At 37.8% G+C, this 18,544-nt stretch overlaps 1 protein-coding gene across 1 annotated transcript in view; it reads right to left on the reverse strand.

The window, feature by feature from the left end:
• lov (BTB/POZ domain-containing jim lovell protein) overlaps window positions 1–17,912 on the reverse strand; it is a 31,087-nt gene extending 13,175 nt beyond the window's left edge. Inside the window, exon 1 of the mRNA XM_028322602.1 lies at window positions 16,807–17,912. Coding sequence (XP_028178403.1) covers window positions 16,807–17,548 — 742 coding nt within the window. The 5' untranslated portion in view covers window positions 17,549–17,912. The remainder of the gene's footprint in view (window positions 1–16,806) is intronic.
• Between the last annotated feature and the right edge of the window lie 632 nt (window positions 17,913–18,544).

Genomic DNA, 18,544 nt, shown 5'->3' on the forward strand with positions numbered 1-18,544 from the left:
CAAGAGTTGCAGCGGTGGAAACAAGAGGTGGGAATAGTCCCCTGAATGTGTCGTATAAAGTAATGCTACGAGTATAAGCAATAATACCATGTTCCCAGAAATTTGCATCAAATTATTGCAAATTAAAGTCCACTTAAGTGACCTCTGACAAATCGCTATGAATTCCAGGACTTACCTTGGCCACGTCACATAACTTCGTTCGTTCGTTCGTTTCAGCCAAATGACGTCCACTGCTGGACGTCACATACGTATTAAGATTAAATTGTTGTAACTCACATGAGAGTCAATTCGTCATATTGTTATGATCCATTAACTCGCATAACTCCATGAGCGATGAGCGCCACTCTGACGCCCGTATTCACAAACGATGCTAGTTTATGTGAAGCAGCAAATCCAACGCACAACGTTGAATAGAGCTCTGTGATTGGTTCGTGTGTCACCCTGTGCGTCCACGCGCACTGTGAGACCTCATAGTAATGTTTGTGAATACGGGCGTGAGTCATCCGTGGGTGTCCCTCACCGGAAATGTTTGTATTGCCTCTACTCATCTGAATATTATTCACCAATAAATTCAATATTAATTACTAGAATTGATAAACGAGTATTCGTCGTAGTAATTACTGAAATTGTGTTTCCTTAACGCTCGTTGAAGTAGGTCAGTATTCAATTAAGATTGTAAATTGTAATTGAGCGAAACATCTAATAAGTACAGGATAAAATAAAAGCATAATACTTGGTCTGAAGTAATCAAAAAGGCTATGGTTTTTAATCTTCTTAGCTTTATTTACGTAAATTATGAATGTTCGTATTCATTCAACATTTAAATTTTCAACTTTTTTGTTTTGTATCTTTTACTTGTCTTCTAACCTAAAATTACGTAGTGATAAGATTGATGGCAAAACTTCTGTTCTGGCAGATTATTTAAGAGACAAAACGTTCTGTTAGTTGTATCTGTTCAATGAGGAAGGCAAGGAAAGCATAACAAACAAAGTTAAAAATACGCGTAAGTTTGTTATAAGTAATTTGAGAAAAAATAATCTTTCACCCAGTAAACCATGAAAGTTGGGGCAAGAAAATGTTTCCTCTTGCCTCTTCCCGATAATATTTTAAGCCCGTGACGTCACGGGGGCGTTTCTCTGGCCACTTTTTTCCAGTCAGCTGTTTATTTTTAGCGAGACGATCTTGGCGGACAACAATTATGAGGTATTGACCTTTTGACGTTCCCTTTCTATTAGGTATCACTATTTGGACATATTGTGTAAATATTTGTGTAAGTTGACGATAGACTATAGAGATAGACCCATAAGACAAAAAAAGAGTTTTTGGAAATATTATTTTGTAAAAATTTTTGCATTCAATTTTAAAATGATTTGTCTTTTGTTTTTTTTTTCTCGTGACTTTCCGTGATTAATTGTTAGACAATAATGCTATACTATGGATACGGCATTACGTTCTCCTTTTGTGCTTATTTTTTTTGTATGCTAGGTACAAAGTTTTTAAGCGTATTAAACAGCCACCTTTGAAAGTGTATGATGAAGTTAATAAAGCATTTAAAGACCGATCTATTAAAAAGTCATCGGATTGATGTGGTTAGTCGGTAAACATAGAGTGGGTGAGTTAGACTACTTAGGATCAACAAAAACAACATAAAACATACAACTTGTTTTCGCCACAAGCACACCTCTCCCTTGCGCTTTCTCACAATGAACATATTCAATTTTGCGGTTACAGCCACCGTATGTAATGTCTATGTGCAACGCACAAAACGATTGTGGTTTGCGTTGTCGGATCAGTTTTTCTGAAAATCGGGACTTACAGAAAAGGTGGGACGAAAACATCGGGACGTGGAACAATGTGATGTAGAACTTCATTGATGCCTAATTACTCCGTAAACTTGACAGATATCTACTTTAATTTCTACTCCGATTATTTTGGGCCAAACGTTGACTAGAAGAGAATTCCATGTGGCATTAATTTCGCCTTTTGTATGGTAAATGTGGTAAGATATGGGATCTTATGTAGTTGTTTTAGCGGCCAATTTGCAACAAAAAAGTCTGTCTACTACAATGAAGTTTTAAACAAATAAAATAAAGTAAAAAAAATAATAATAATTACACGTACATACTTTGATGAAAAAGCGGGATTTTCAGTGCTTTATTTTCCTGAAAGTGTTGAAAATGGGACAAAAGCGGGACACATGGCAACACTAAGTCACAACAACCGAGTATGAATATCTATGTGCACGTTCAAAACGATTGCGGTCGTTCGCGAGAAACGATCCGGACTCGAGAAAAAATCGATGCACTCCAACCGATCGACTTTCGAATCGATAAAAATTGAAAAAGGAAACGATGCATTTAACTTCTGGTGTCGCTGTAAAACGAATTAATTAAAATCTTAATAACGTCGTGAGAAACCAAATCACTTAGCGAAAAAATGTGTGCGTTAAGAGCTGATTATATCCGCGGTGATTGTAATTGTTTAAAAAAAAATAAGTATCTGCATACATAAAAAATATATTTCCGTTTGTTCTTTACAATTCATGAGGGCAAACTTTCGATTTCATTGTCTTTCAGTTTGTTATTGAGATGATGATGACCTTTATAGCAATTTTATTTTATTATTTAACAAGGATACACAGCCATAGCTCTGCTAGCCGATACACTTGTCACCTTAATACTTTGAATAAGTTTTCAACGAAGGTAACTTATAAAGACTACAAAAAAGCCTTGCGCTGTATTAAAAATAGTGTTGAAATGATTTCATTTTAAAATGCATGTTATTATATTTAGCTAGTTTCATGACTCATTTCAAATTATATGGCTATTCTTAGTTTCGGTTTAAATTGTGCACTAACTTTCAGTATGAAGTATGAATATGAATAATTTATTCATTGGAACAACATGGGTAAAATAGATACGGCGGCGGCGTACAGTTTTTACAGTCATAGAAAGAAATAAAAGCAACTTAAATATAAATAATGACGTACAAAGTGTCAAGTGTCAGCAACAGGTGATAGAAATCTACGTCAAGTTGCTGACACCTATTGCGACACTTTAGTGTGCACACAGCGTGTAAACATGTAATTTCAACTCGAACAAAAAGTCATTATTTAATTAACTCAATTTGTGCTCATACAAAACCAGTCGAGTCATTTGTTATTGGTTTGATAACTTTGAATTAAAAATTTATAATTCGATTCTGTCTTGTTCTTATTTGGACATTTAATAATGCTGTAATAGAACACATAATGGAGTAGAAAGTGATGTGTGTTGAATTAGTTATCCATTGTGGCGCTTGCGACTCGTTATTGTTGTTATTAACATAGTAAAAGTTCAATATAAGATCTTATATGTGATTGAAAATGCGAGCTTATTTGTACTAGTGCTTATTTGAGAGTTAATGAAGTTGTTATCTAAGCAGTTTTTTCATGAATAACAATCTAGACTGCGCCACACAAATAATGATGTATGCGGGTGTGATATTTACTAATTACAATACACACTAAATTAATCAAGACTTAATATTGACTAATCAAAGTTGATTAAGATTAAAAATCACATGATTCTGAGCTTTCCCAAGCTTTTACATCTCTGCATAAAACTGCTAGTCAGGGGTTGATTCACGAGCTTTTTTCAAAAGCTCATCGCTTTACAATTTGCTCCAAGGCTTTGATAGTTGTGTTTGTTCAAAAAAGGTTGTGTTGTGATTGATACAAATTGCTGTTTACGTGTCTGGCCAACCGCGGGCTAAGATTGCTCTGGCGTACGTTACTCACGCGTTGACTCATGCGTGCGCTTTGGTACACTGTAATTTGTAATGGGATTACTTAGAATAGTAACGTTTGTCATTCACGGTAATGATAATGTGTTTTAATGTCATTATTTTGCAAATATTACCTATTAAATATTGCAAATATTACCTGTGAACTTGAAAACTTGATGCAATGTTTTGTTCACTTTTACTTTCTATCGAAGTATGTAATGTGCCATGTTTGCGGAATATTTGCACTAATTGCTTATTGTAAGACGGTGCATTGGTATTTACAGTCATTACTTAAGAGACACACATTTTGTAACACAAGTTTTTAATTACGTTATTGTTTTTACATTAGTTTGGATTAGGTTTTTTAACGTCATAACATAATGATCTATGGATAGTTTATAAAAGAATGATATAATTTATGCCGTCAAAAGGAATTGAAGTGGTTTGCTACCAAACCACCATATTCACCCTTCCCAGTCCCACATACGAGTTTAAATAATCTTTATTGTGGTCAAATCCCATCAGTTTTAACGATATTCCGAATGGGGATTGTTCTACAATTATTCACGAGATTATCATAAAAACTTCTCAGTGGTTAGTTTCGGAAGTCACGTCCAAAATAACATGTCCGGGCGAGCATGTGGCCGCGCTGCGGTTGCCGCCGAACTTTGTAATCGCACGACTTGTAATCCCAGGCTCTACCCTGAAACGATTTCGATATCATACTCTAGTCATCCTTCTCATTCACCCTAATACTTGTACACAGGCATCAGCGAAGAGACAGATTGATCCGATCTAAGTTAATCGCTTTGAGCAATAGACCCCCGTTTCCGACTCCCTGCCCGATAAAAAGTAAAACCCACTTTCGGCTTTCGGTCTCTCGCTCCCTTTGTATCGTTTTCGTCAAGTTCGCAAACTTTCAGGGATGTTTACAGGAATAATTCGGAAACAAAATTAACAGATTTGAACGGCCCAAGACCCGGAACGGCCCGACTTTTTGCCGAGTGTCTCATCACGCGTCGTCGGTGGTGTGGACTTTTTACTTCACGATCGTTCCGAGAAATCTCCGGCGTCGTGGCGATCAAATAATATCCAAAAGATCCGTCGACAATGCGCGGCCGGCTCGACAATTTCATGTGTCGATCGCACTTTTTGGTCGCGTTCGTTTTCGTGGGCACTGATTTTAATTGCTTTCTAAACTCCATTCGTCGCTCGATTCCCATGACGGTCGCTGTGAAATTGACTAGCACACGTAGATGCATGACATGTAGTTTTTTCGTTGGGTTTTTTGTGTTTATCGAGAGAGAGATCTGTCTGTATGCGCGCGGTCATTGTGCGGCGCAGTGAGAGGCTGCGGCGGCGCAGCACTCGTGATCTTATTTCGGGCACCATTCACGGCGCACTCATTCAAATTTCGAATTTAACGGGTGGAATCAATTACGAATGTGTGACGAGTGGCGACGACCCGGCTACCGGTAATAAACGCAAGTAATATCCGAGTGAAAGGAAACTCGCCGGTATGGGGTTGGACGGATTATGGAATATTAATAGCGCGCGCGCACAGCGGGCAGGCGGCACCACACGTGCAACGCCAGTCGGCACCTCTTTACGGCGGCAAAAAAATCGAGCATCGCTTTTTCTCATGGTCACGAGCAACAATGGCCGGGCACATCTCACTTGTTATTAAATTCGTATAAAATTAAATCTAATGTGTGATTTCGACTCCGTTTGCGTGCTGGGAACTCGAGTAACAGTGCTTCATCATGAATGTCCGAAAACAAATCCGCAACTCAAAAATTACTACCATTTGCATGTAATTGAAACACTTGTTACTAAAGCTGTTTTTTGCGTGGTTCTGTTTTTAGAAATATTCGGTTCGGTGATCGATGGTCATGGCAAAATTCGTTTTTAGTCGAAATTAACATATTTTCTGCTTGATCGATAACGTTACGTTTGAAATAAGAAGAGGACTGATACGTAGGCGTAAAAAGTAGATTTCTTTATAGTGTAATGCAGCGGTGTTACGAACGACAATCATGACGCAGCATTTAGTTATTCGCACGTATAAATCTACCAAATCTAACCCACTAACTTGACTGATTCCGTTCGCACCTTTTCCTTGTGAAAAAAAGATAACATGGCTGTATATTAATATGCCTTTGCGTATTGTAACGCTAATAGAAAAAGTTGTGCTTTTTGTTCCTAATGAGTTAGAGCCTCGGTCTACATCGCGACGGTTATTCCATTAGAGTTGCTTTCAATACAGCTATTATTGATAACTTGGTGCGCTCGTAAAGCGCATAATATATTACGCGGACATTAAAGAGGTGCGCGGGCGCGCGTTTTCTTCCAATTAACCGGGAGTATTTGTCAGAGGCTGAGTAACGATTCGCCATTGACTCCCGAGTAGGGTTGCCATTGCTAAAAACAAAAGTTCTCATAATTATGTGAAAAAAAATCTTGAATGAAGCATGAAGATGCTGCGTGCGATTCTGATGTCTAGAATAGTAGAATTTTATTGTTTTTCTTTTGTTTTTCTGAGTTCTGAGTGAAGAGTAAGATGAAATCAAAAGCTGTAGTGAAGTCTAAATGTTTCTGAACTGGCATCCCTAGCAGACCTGACATTACTGGTGATAACTTAAAATTATTTACGGCTCATTTTCGCATGTCCTGGTCACAAAGCGATGTAATGTGCCACAGACAATAGCTTGCACAATCTGCGCATCGTGCAATGCGATAATTTGAACAGGCTTAGCCCGCGGCTTTGTCTGTACTTCAGCGGTAATTAATTAAAGAAACAGGAACTAAAAGGCGACCATAGAACTGAATATGAGAGCATCAGGCCTCAACCCTTTGGCCAGCGTGGAGAGTGTAAGGCCATGTCTTCCATTGACCTCTAAGAAGTTAGAAAAAATCGTGCTTCTGAAGCGGAGACTGATCGACCAGGGTGACGTTGACACGAATAATTTTAAAAAGATATAAAAAAAATCATTTATGATGACGTTTTATCTCTTCTAGTACCTGTATGAAGGGGTAAAAACACACCTGTCCACACAGAACGTGCCGAAAGACCTTTTTTTCTAAGATGCGACTGGGCTGCGCATACGCAAGCGATGCGGTTAGTTGTGCAGTCACCTTGCGTTAAGATGTTCTAAAAAACATCCTTAAAAGTCGCTAATATCTATTAATTACTATCCAGTTTTTAAGACTTAACAAAATTAAGTTGTGTCGTAACTGCAACTCATTAAATATTAATATCTGATCTCCTAATTAGGTGAACGTTGGTTTAATTATTATTTGACTTAAACCGTAGCCTCGGGTCAAGTTGTTATAAATTATTTATGGGAAATTGGTTTGTTTATTTACAAAACGGGTCAATGGTTGATTGTAAACTCGATATTTCAGCATGGAAGGCAAAATATGATTGCAGTTTAATTGAAATTGAATAAACGATTTTCCCGTAGATAAAACTTGTTATGAAGAATATTAAACGTATATTTTTATATCCTTGTAAGGTACATTAAACGCTGAAATAGGTATTGTCCTACATCAAGGATTTTGCAGCATAAAAATTAGCTATAAAAGTGTATAAAGTAGCGAATTGATGCATTGTCTACCAGAATCCTTTGAGCTAGTGAACTTATAAATACTTAATCTATACTAATATTATAAAGCTGAAGTTGTGGAACATGCCGCTCAACCACCATAAGGAAGCTATGGTGTTAGTGCTTCTAATTTACACAATGTTGGTTTGTCTATATATACTGGGCAGGGTAAAAAACTTCGTCACCGCGATGCAGGATTGTATGCGCGGTGGAGTTTGCCATAGTAAGATCGTAACAGCGCCATCTGTTGGTACGGTTTGTAGTGGCGCAATTTATTAATCACAGTTTGTTTATTTGGTTGAACGCGCTAATCTCAGGAACTACTGGACCAATTTGAAAAATTCTTTTTGTGTTGGATAGTCCGTTAATCCCTGAAGGCTTTAGGCTATACATATATCATCACGCTAAGACCACTAGGAGCGGAGCACCAATGAAGAATGTTTCAAATCAGTGATTTTTTTCCTTTTGAGAGCTGACGCTGCGTAAACGGTTAAAGTTTCGCATAAATTATGTATGATAGGATTTTCCCCTTTAAAAGTTCTACAAAAAAGTCCGCTACAGCATATGTCTATCTTTTATGGTTGGCTCACTGTAACCTTTTTGTCTGGATGTCTGGATGTTTGTTCCTCTTTCACGCAAAAACTAATAAACGGATTTTGTTGAAACTTTACAGTATTATTATTTATAACCCAGGCTAATATATAGGCTACAATTTATGACGATATGTGACAAACTAAATTTCAATAAATAGTTAAGAGGTGAGAAATATCCTTAAAAACGCCATCTATCGACGTGCTTTTGACGGTCGTAAACATTCATGAGAGCGAAGCCGTGAAACGTATCATTAGTCCTAATTAGGAACTAAATATTACATTTATAGAACTGTTCATAATATTTAAAATTTAGTCATTATAGATATTTTATGTAATTGAATAATTCACTGTGTTTAAACGAGCAAATCAAAGTCTAAATTAGTGACCGCCATCTATCGACGTGCTTTTGACGGTCGTTAACATTCATGAGAGCGAAGCCGTGAAAAGTATCATTAAAATTTTATGTAATTGAATCATTCACTGTGTTTAAACGATCAAATAGTATTCAAACATTTAGATAATAACGTTAAAAACCATTTAAAAATCCTATGAGAACTTTTTCGACTTCTACACGGACGAAGTCGCGGGCAAAAGCTATTTGTAAAATCATCATCATCATCATCATCATTTCAGCCATAGGACGTCCACTGCTGAACATAGGCCTTTGTAAAATAATTAGACTAAATTATTAAAAGTGCCTACCCAAAGTCATTAGTCCACGCGGACGAAGTCGCGGGCACAGCTAGTACATAGATAAAATTAATCTAAAAATACATATTAATATCCATATGCAATACCTACGAAAACATAATACGGTCGTATACAGTCAAAGAACGTTATCTGTATTGAAAAAGCTCTCGCGATAGAGCTTTCGCGCTAATCCGCCGAGTCCTTCTACCGCTAATACGAAATGAAGTTTTTAATTATTGTTTTACATTAAATCTATTTAAGCCTAGTTTAGCCTCTCAATTATAACATGAAGCCATAATAAGCTTATTTAAACGACGCGATAAAAACATTAATATAAACCTGAGAAATCTCAACGTAATACCACAAGTTATTTATTCAAAATATCATATGAAAATGTCATTACGTACATTACGGACGTGTAATGGCACCGAAACTGGGACCCATTAACGTTATGAGGACGTCAAAGTTTATACGTGCACTTTGGTACAGTCGAAGGCATATTATGACATGTTTCGACGCCTCACTTTCTGAAAAAAAGAAGAAAAAAAAGCGCACAATAGTCTGTAGTAATAATGCTATTCATACTTTATGGGCAGCCAATATAAACCCTGCCTCTAAGAGTCACGTGGGAATGCCCATTTTACCTGTAGTTTTAGTTTAATCTTTTCCTTTTGTCTAAAGCAAAAAATCGTATACCTCTAAAGATAGTAGGACAACGGTAAACAGTATAATAGCTTCGAAGTGTGCTAAAATTGAATGGTTATTTTTAAAACATCGAGATGAGACAAAAACGATTCCATTTTTGACCGAGAATAACTGAATAACAAACAAGCGTATCCACCGGACTGTACTCGTAAATTGAAATGTAAATTCCCGATATCCGCTCGTATGCATCCGCATAAAAACCAATAAAACCACGGACAAACGGTACCTGGCCGTCATTAGCTTAACTCGTCCTGCTGGCATTAACTTGTTTCCATTTCAATTACGCATCGCTTTTCGATTATAATTAAATTATTGTCCCCTAATTGATACATAAAATGCTATCGCGAGTCCTACGCATGAGCTTTCTCGCTGTTTATAGCAAATCGCCAATAAAGATTACCCGCACGGCCTTTTATAGTTTTGCACATGAAATATCTCCTATATCGAGTAATGTGTGCGCATAATTTATTGTTGAAAGTGCGAGTGGGTGTAATTTGTTAGATTATGCTGTTACACCCAGTTTAATGGTGGAAATTATTCGCCTATTTATTAGTAGTTTGACGTACCTGTCATTGGCAGATTTATTTTTGTGATTTATTGACGGTCTCTTCGAGGAGCAAGTCCTTAAAATGTATGCTGTCAATAGACATCTTTATCACACTTATGTCTGGTTATCATTGACAGCAGTAGTTCATGGGGATAGAAAGAGGGTTTGGAGCCTCGGAAAATGTGCCTTGTGACAGGTTTAACTCAATCAAGCGTGTTGGTGTTAAACGGGTTAAGACGTAACTGTGTCACGGGAACAAAAATAAAACCTGTAAACGATGGACTTATCGCGGGATAAAATATAAAGTTTCTGCATGGCGTTTGAAAATGAGTTTTAGTCTCGCGGGAAAAATCAATTTGATTTAAAAAGTTTATAGTGATGTGATGATGATAATTAGACATTCTTCATAACATAGGAGTAAGTAACAGTAGTATAACAAAATATTTTAAACACCTGTTACTAAAAGGAAATCTTCTGACCCAATTCCGGTTTCAAATCTTACCCTAAACAACTCAAGTGGTTCTCTTTAATGTCAATTGCATATGTTAACTGCCAACTGTGATGTGACGTTACCGATGACAGTGACAGTACTGACGTTTGACAGGCAATACATTGCGATCCGGTAAATGGGTAGGCACAAGTCAAGTGCTTGTTTACTACGACCATTAATCCGAAAGGTATGGTAATGCGGTTCGATGTGTGAGTTAGTCTGTCACGAATGCTCTCACCTTTCACGATGTGTCGTGGTAAATAGATCGGATGGCAACGGTCCTATAAATTATTGTAACGCATCGCATATCGTCGGGTCCGATGCATTTCTTGTGTCATGCAGATTAAGCACGCGCGTTAGAAATGCAGGAATCTAAGTCGCTTAATACGGAATTACTGGGCTATGGAGGTGTAAAGCTTAGTGCCTGTTAGTGAAATATCGTACGGTCTCTTAGATTTATCGTGCAGCGAACGGTTTTGCACGTTGATATAATCCTTTTATGAAGTAAATAAGTGCAGGGTATTATTTTAATGGGCAAACATTTTGTATTAGAAAGTTGGTAAGTTTAAAAAGTAAAAGAGATACTTTAAAAAAATATCTTCAAATAGAAACATTTCTTGTGGGCAAAGCCCGTATTATTACACGTTTCTTATAACTTCAGTATCAATGGTATCAATTAAATGAAAGTATGATAAGTAGGCATCAAGAAACAATACAGTAGAAGACATATTGTGTTTAGTAACACTGATTTCCATTTTAATTGTAATTCCCAATGCGTCACCGGCCGCGTCTTGTAAGCTTGTAATTACGCCGGCTCAAGTAAATATGCTTTAAGTAGGTATTTGATAAGTATGATATCATGACAGTACCGTTGTAATGATTTTTATAAATATTTTAAGCAATGCAAACATTATCTTATCTTACCAAATAATTATGTAGAAAGCAAGAGTTTAAGCGATATGAGTCAACCCCTTTTGTGCTGCCGTCATATTTCAAAACTCAAATATTTGACATAGATCTAAAAATAAAATAATATGCACATTAGCCATAATGGTAAGTCGTTTTTTAACATTTAAAAAATGATCAAGGATATTTATTTTAGATAAAGAATAAACTCGCAAACAAGTGCATTACTTTATGTAGTTAGTTAAAAGCAAATATTAAACGAAAACATAATGAGTATTTGCTGTCAAGAACTTAATAGCGAAAGAATTAAATTCATCGTCATAACTAGACAATCACATGTCGAATAAAAACTCACTCGACTGTTAATACTCAGAGGGGTCACAACTCACAATCACGCGTGACAAACCATGTCAATTAATAGCACGTACGTGGGTGCGTGTTGGAGCTAATTACAGCCGTAATCAGACATTATTGTAATCAAACATCACTATTATAAACATTGTCTACCGCGCGCTCAAAAAACCGGTTCGGCACGCGTTTTTTCTCGCGCCCCATACTAGCAAATGTAAGCATTGACATATTTTTTATGTTTATATTTGCATATTTTGTTAGCACCTGCTTATGAACAGGGTTTAAAGTGTTAAGCCAGGGTTTAATTAGTGGTTGGGTGGTTAATGAAAAAAGGTGGGCGAGTTTTTAATGCTCAAATCGCAACTAATTGTTAGGTAAGAATGTAGGTCATAGCTTAGGATACTTTATTTACGGTTATTTTTTATCAGTTCAAGTTACAGAATAAACAACGATAAAAGTATTAAGAAAACTTGAACCGCAAATCTTTCTTGATGATTTATAGCTGTCAAAAGTGCAATGACACTGTCCGCAAAAATATTTTTTTGTTCTTATAACTATTAAGAACAAAAAAAAAATGTTTCTCATTTATTTTCAATATATGTAAGTAGGTACTAAGTTTTACAACGTAGGTACTAAACTATAGACAAGAGTCTCACGTGTGCGATAATTAATTCTGGATATGTCAGATAATTGATATAAAGACATGTTATTAACGTATGCTGCTTCCATTGTTTGGTTTTTTATATTTAACCCTTTACCTGCCTGATGTTAACTGACTAAAATTGTTACTGTTAATAATTCGAACCAGTTTTTAAAAGGAATTGGTTTTGTTATTCATGAGTAGTAAGTATTATTATAATTATTAATCTGTTTTTCTTAATTGATAAAATATTTTTTTAATCTTTAACGAGGAAGCTCTTGGCCTACATCTCACCTGATGGCAGTTTTGAAGATAAAGTTTGAAAATTATTTTTAATGTTTTTTGCAGAAATGTTTTGTGTTTTATAGATACTTTATGTACCTGTTAATGTTTATATAACGATAATAATAACGATCGAAAAAAATGAGTAATAATCACATACTATTTTCCTTTGATTGTTTTATTGTATGATATTGTGTTGTCGGTAAGAGAACCAAGGTTTATGATGATTAGGTGTCGCGTGAGGTATCTAATGTAATATTCAATGTCTTGTAAGTTGTATTTACTTGATTAAGGTTATAAAATATTATATTAAGGTGATTTGAAAACACCGGAAAATGTATAATTTATAGGATCGTTGATTGATTATTCCTTATGTATCATCATATTAACAATCAAAAGGTAACTGTTGGATTTGTCAATTCCATTTTTTCAAGTTATTTAAAATTTTGTTTGAGATTTGACTCTTTAACGCAAAAAAAATTAATAACACTTAGATTAACCGGCTTGTTAAAAATATATTTTCATTACGATGTCAAGTTAATTATGCAATGATAATGTTTTAATTGTAAGCATAAATGATCCAAATCGTAGCGTCACTGAGCCCTGCGTGTGCGCAAGACAGGCACATCAGTCCATTCATTTTGTCGAAAAATCGCCTCTATTATAACTGCATTAAGATGCCAGTGCATAGCTTGACGTGCCTGTATTTGTTTTCGTGCCAATGTCATCGCCTGCGCAGTTTTCCTTTTTGTGTCACCCCTGAAGGTCGCCATCTTCGCGTGCACACGAATTTATGTAAACAATGGATTGGCAGCCATTTAATATGTACTTCGATTCTATTTCCATTTTTTATTGCACAAGTATTGTTTTTATGATTGCCTGATACGGTTTAGTGTAACAGACTATTTATAGCACGCACTATTGTTCATCTGAGCAAAAAGTGGTATTGTCCTTCTGGTAGTACTTAATATTATACAGCTATGCATAAATTATTAAGCGTATCAAAAATACCAATATGTCTGAGAAAACTCCATATTGACCATGTTATTAAAAGATATTGTGCCAATAAATAGATAATGTGCTTGAGAAAACCTCCAACTTTATTCACTTATCTGTAATCTAGATTATTGAATGTAGGTAATCGAAAGTCAATTTTCTATTACAGATTTTCTAAACCACACACGAAGCCGAGCCCTAGTTTAGTCGTTTGCGCAATTCTTCAAACAATAGATAGATAAAAGACTACGCTCGATTTCATCAAATTTTTACGATATAATAGACGTACCTAATGCTCAACAATTTGTCTTCACAAATGATGATATTATTTAAAAATAAGCGAGAAATTATAATTTGGAATTGCTTGACAGCTAAGAGTGCCACAATCAGGAAGCCATCCGATGTTCTGTAATTACACGCGGTCCTCCAACCCCTCATTACATTTACGTACCACCATTAAACATAATCAAGCTCTCATCACACACGGAGATGGAGGAAACAATAAAACGAACACTTGCAATAAACTGAGACTGGACATTTATATTAGCAATGCCATAAACCATAAACAATCGACGACTAAAAGCGTTTTAAAATTTAAAAAATGGAACGCCCTCGTTCCATTCCAGCTGGGGTAATTTAAAAATTTGATTTGAAAACGGAATGACAAGTGCGGAAGCGTTCAGAACTCCCCCCGGTGTGTTTAGTGCCCCACGCACGGTGCGTGCAACCCTTCATTACGACCTACGACTATTATGGCGCAATCAACCTCTCGGCACATACGCGAAACTGAGGAAACAATAAAACAGAATTGACGTATAAAACCACTCCTTGAACTAATTTCGAGTTGAAGCCTAGACTGCTGAGTAAAACACATTCACTGACTATAATTTCTGAGCAGTTTGGATTTGTGTTAGTATCGATTAGGTCCGACTGTTGATTCTTGTGGAACTGATATTAGAATAACAGTAATGGGTTTAGTAAATGGCAAGTTCTTATCTTACCTAGCAAGTGCTTAATAATAATAATAATAATAATAATAATATTTTATTTCCAAAAAGATATACATATTCTTGACTAAAATAACAATGTACTTAAACTATGCACTAGTTATTGACCTATTTAAATATTTGCCAGTGAGACCCAAACTAAGCAGTATAGCTTGTATCTTGGGTTTCAGAGCTTAATTTACATAAAATTGTTTTATTTCTATGTTTATTATAATTTTTAATTCATTAAGCGTAATCATCTAAATTATGTAAAAGTGAATCAAATAATATGACGCTTAAAGTTAGTTTTTCAATAAAAATATTCCAAAAAAATAAAATCAAAACTGAGCAATGAAAAAGGGTTTTCTAAAACTCCAACAGACTTTCAAGTTTACGGTGCAATCTTTGAAGTGAGATCGCGCAGATTTTATACTATCCAATTAATACTAAGAATAGTTAAAGTTCCCTTTAAATTAGTCTATCACAATCAGTGTCATTTCCTCGCGTAAACACGTTCAGAGATCGAAAAGTGCTCGTAAAACAAGATGACTGCCGAGATTGCTTCCTCTTTCATACACGTAAGGAGACCTCGGCTAATAATTATTGAGATGTAAAATTTACACTGACACACGTTTATGGGACGATACGTGAGAGATGAAACGCGAGCCGCCATTTGGAGCGATATTTTACAGCAGGGATGTTATGGTTATGAAGTTTCGGTTTCGGATATTAGAATAATATTATACCGTTTTCGGTTACGGTTACGGATATGAAATCATTTCGGATTATCCGAAAGTTTTGGATAATTTCGGTTATGGATATTAGAATTTTTAAAATGTAAATTCAAATAGCAAGATGCTGCGCGACCCAAATAGCCACTTTATATACTATAACGACACCTATGATAAAGGTGAAACAGGCGGGGATATTAGATGGTGCGATGTACCTACATTCAATAATGCCAGACAAGTAACAAATATGAAAAAATATTAAGATTTAGACTCCGCCTTTATCCGTAACTTTTTAATCGGTTTCGGTTACGGATGTTTTTTTACTTCGGATATCCGATAGTTTTGGTTACGGTTACGGATATCCATAGCATCCCTGTTTTACAGCTTGTGTTTGTGACACGCTGCGTTAATGGACTCTTGAAGCCTCTCACGCGATGGACGAGATAATGCACCCATGAATAGGTCATCTTAATTTATCGAGAGGAAAGTTCCGGCCAGTCGCTAATCGAATCACATGCGTGCGATTTATGGAATCGATAACAGAAGCGATGCGTATCTAACGGATCCTTTAATGATTCAGCCACTCAACGGTACCGGATTATAATTGGAGGTTCAGCACATGCATATAGCGTGCACTAATAAAGTTTAACTATTACATTACTCACATCTCTAATTATATTTGCTCGTTAGGCAGTTAAACATTAGTATTAGCATTGACGCACTTGTTTTTTGAAATTATTCCTGTTTAGAATATTTGTCAAATAAACACTATTCGATAACAATCTTAAGACTAGGAAGTGGATCGGAATTAAATTATTTATTTTAGTTTCTATTTATGTAACCCTTAAGTATTGGTTTGTCGCTCGGATATAGGTCACCCGTAACAAAAAATGGAATCGGCGTTGACAATGAGTGTTCGAGGTCAGTTTTTGCCCGTAATTATGTATTTATTTACTTAGTAATTACTTATCCATCCACGACGGCATTGATATTATCGACCTCTGTTTTTTACAACTCAGTATCAACCAGTATAAACAAATTGTTACAAGTGCCATTGATTCTAATGTAAAAAACACTGGATGGACTGGTCTACACAAATACCTATCTAAATTAACCAATGACGTTAATTAATCTTCATTAGTTATTTATTAAATAATGTTTTTTTTACTGAAGTGGCGTAACTCTAAAATGCAAAATATCTCAGAAAAAAATGTTTAAATTAGAATTACCTTCGTATGGACTTTTATGTCTTTATTCAAATCAGGTGTCACTCTAGCGTGTAAAGGGTTAACACATATTGCACACGAATGTCACGAAGGCACTTGTAAAAGTTTTGTGAAAATTTTCTGTTTATCTATTTTGTTTTGATAAATTATTTGGATGCTAACTTTGTTAAATTAACTATTTACTGCCACATAATTTTCTGGTCGTTTTATTTGGAGTCTTCGAGTGACAATAACGTATTAAATGCAAGTTTAATTCTAATTTAAGAGGTAAAGAAAGGGTTAAATGTACTTACTGTGTGGTGGCGTTAATGAGAGCGCCGAGACAGCAGCCGGTGGCACTGGCGGGAACATGTCCTGGTGTGGCGGGAACATCCTCGGCGGCGGCGGGACCTCGGCCTCCGGCTCGTCGCTCTGCTCCTGCTTGGGCGGCGACCGCGGCCTGGCCAGCCTCACTGCCTTCAGTCCACAGCTTGGTGATCTCCTCATCGATAAATTCTCCGGTGTATCTGACTCTCCTGAACGTCTGCGCGGTCTCGCTTGCTTCCTCCTGGGCTGCGGGCTCGCGGGGCTCACTGGCGGCGATGGGGCCGGCGGCGTCGTCTGCACCGGACTCCGCGCCAGCGGCGTAGGCGGAGGCGACCTCGCATGCTCCTCTCTATCCTGATCTGCCAACCCTCGCACCTGGAGCGACTCTCCCGCCCGAATCACAGTCCCGAGCTGTTCCTGCGCCACAGACACCTCCCCGCGGTACATAAAGTCCACCACCGCTTGCACCTCCCATCCTTGAAAGTCTTTCAACACGATCACGGGGTGTTTGCACGGGTTCTCGCTGAATATTCGCCGAAACAGAGGACTGCACGCGCCGAGTAAAACTTTGTGAGCGCGGACGCGACGCTCGGCGCATACGAGAGTGACGTCGACGAGGGTCTCGGCGTGCAGCAGGGCCTCGAAGGAGCGCAGCAGGTGCGCCTGGTGGTTGTTCCAGCGCAGGCTGTAGTGCTCCTCGCCGCCGACGGCGGTGGTCTTGTCGTCCATCGCGCGCGCCGGTGTCAACGCGTGTGATGGAGCCGCGGCGCGGTCCTCCGGCGGGCGCTTGCGCGGCCTCGCGCCGCCCTCCGCCCGCTTCGCACCCCGCACTCCAACCCTTTCGTCGCTCAAAGAGTCGCCTTCCCGCCGGACCGCAATCCTCGCATCGCACCACTCCACAGATAGTAAATCGTGTCCGAAAGCACTGGCACAGGTAGGTTCGAGTTTGAGAGCACTTCACGGCACTGTTCGGTCCACGCGAAGGGTAGCGACGGGAGCGAAGGTGCGTGCGTGTACCGCGGACGGCTCGCGAGCGCGGAATGAGCTGGGAGACGAGCGCGCGGTGCGGCGGTGTCGCGCGAATGCCGAATATCGGGTCGTGCGGTGGACGGGCAGTGGCCGCCCGCGCCGGTGGGGCCCGCCCCCGGCCCCGCCCCCGCGCACACACGCGCGGCCCGCGCCCCCTCGCCCCCCTCTCGACACATGTGTCACATACCTACACATGTGACGCCTCCTACGCTCTATGTATTTTTTGGATACCTACACCTTGTTGAGGCGTTACCGTTACCGTTATGGGTCGTAACGGCACAAGAGTATTCTTATCAACTGAAACGACCAAAACAACAATAGAGCCTCTATCTACGTGGTGTCTCTTGAAAGCAAAGAGGTAGGTTATTGTGTGTCTGATAAGGGAACATTGAATTAAATGGTAGGTACAACCTGTAGAGCTGGCAGCTTACAATAACAACTCTCTAGATAGAACAGTATGTATGTATCGCCTCTGAAGATAAGAAAAGTTTGCCTGAAAATTAAAACGCTGGCTTATTTTTGATTACCAGAGAACTTACAATATCCTCATCCTCAATGATAATTTTGTTAATTATAAATTATTTGTTTTGGAAGTTATGGCAGTTAAAGGGTTAATTATTGCATTTACTAGTACAGCTACAATTATTATCATAAGTTTTTAGAACTTTTAAATGGTTATGGAATTAATATTTCTGA

Source organism: Ostrinia furnacalis, unplaced genomic scaffold, assembly GCF_004193835.3.
Source record: "Ostrinia furnacalis isolate ACB-3 unplaced genomic scaffold, ASM419383v2 OfSCF7680, whole genome shotgun sequence".
NCBI lineage: Eukaryota > Metazoa > Arthropoda > Insecta > Lepidoptera > Crambidae > Ostrinia > Ostrinia furnacalis.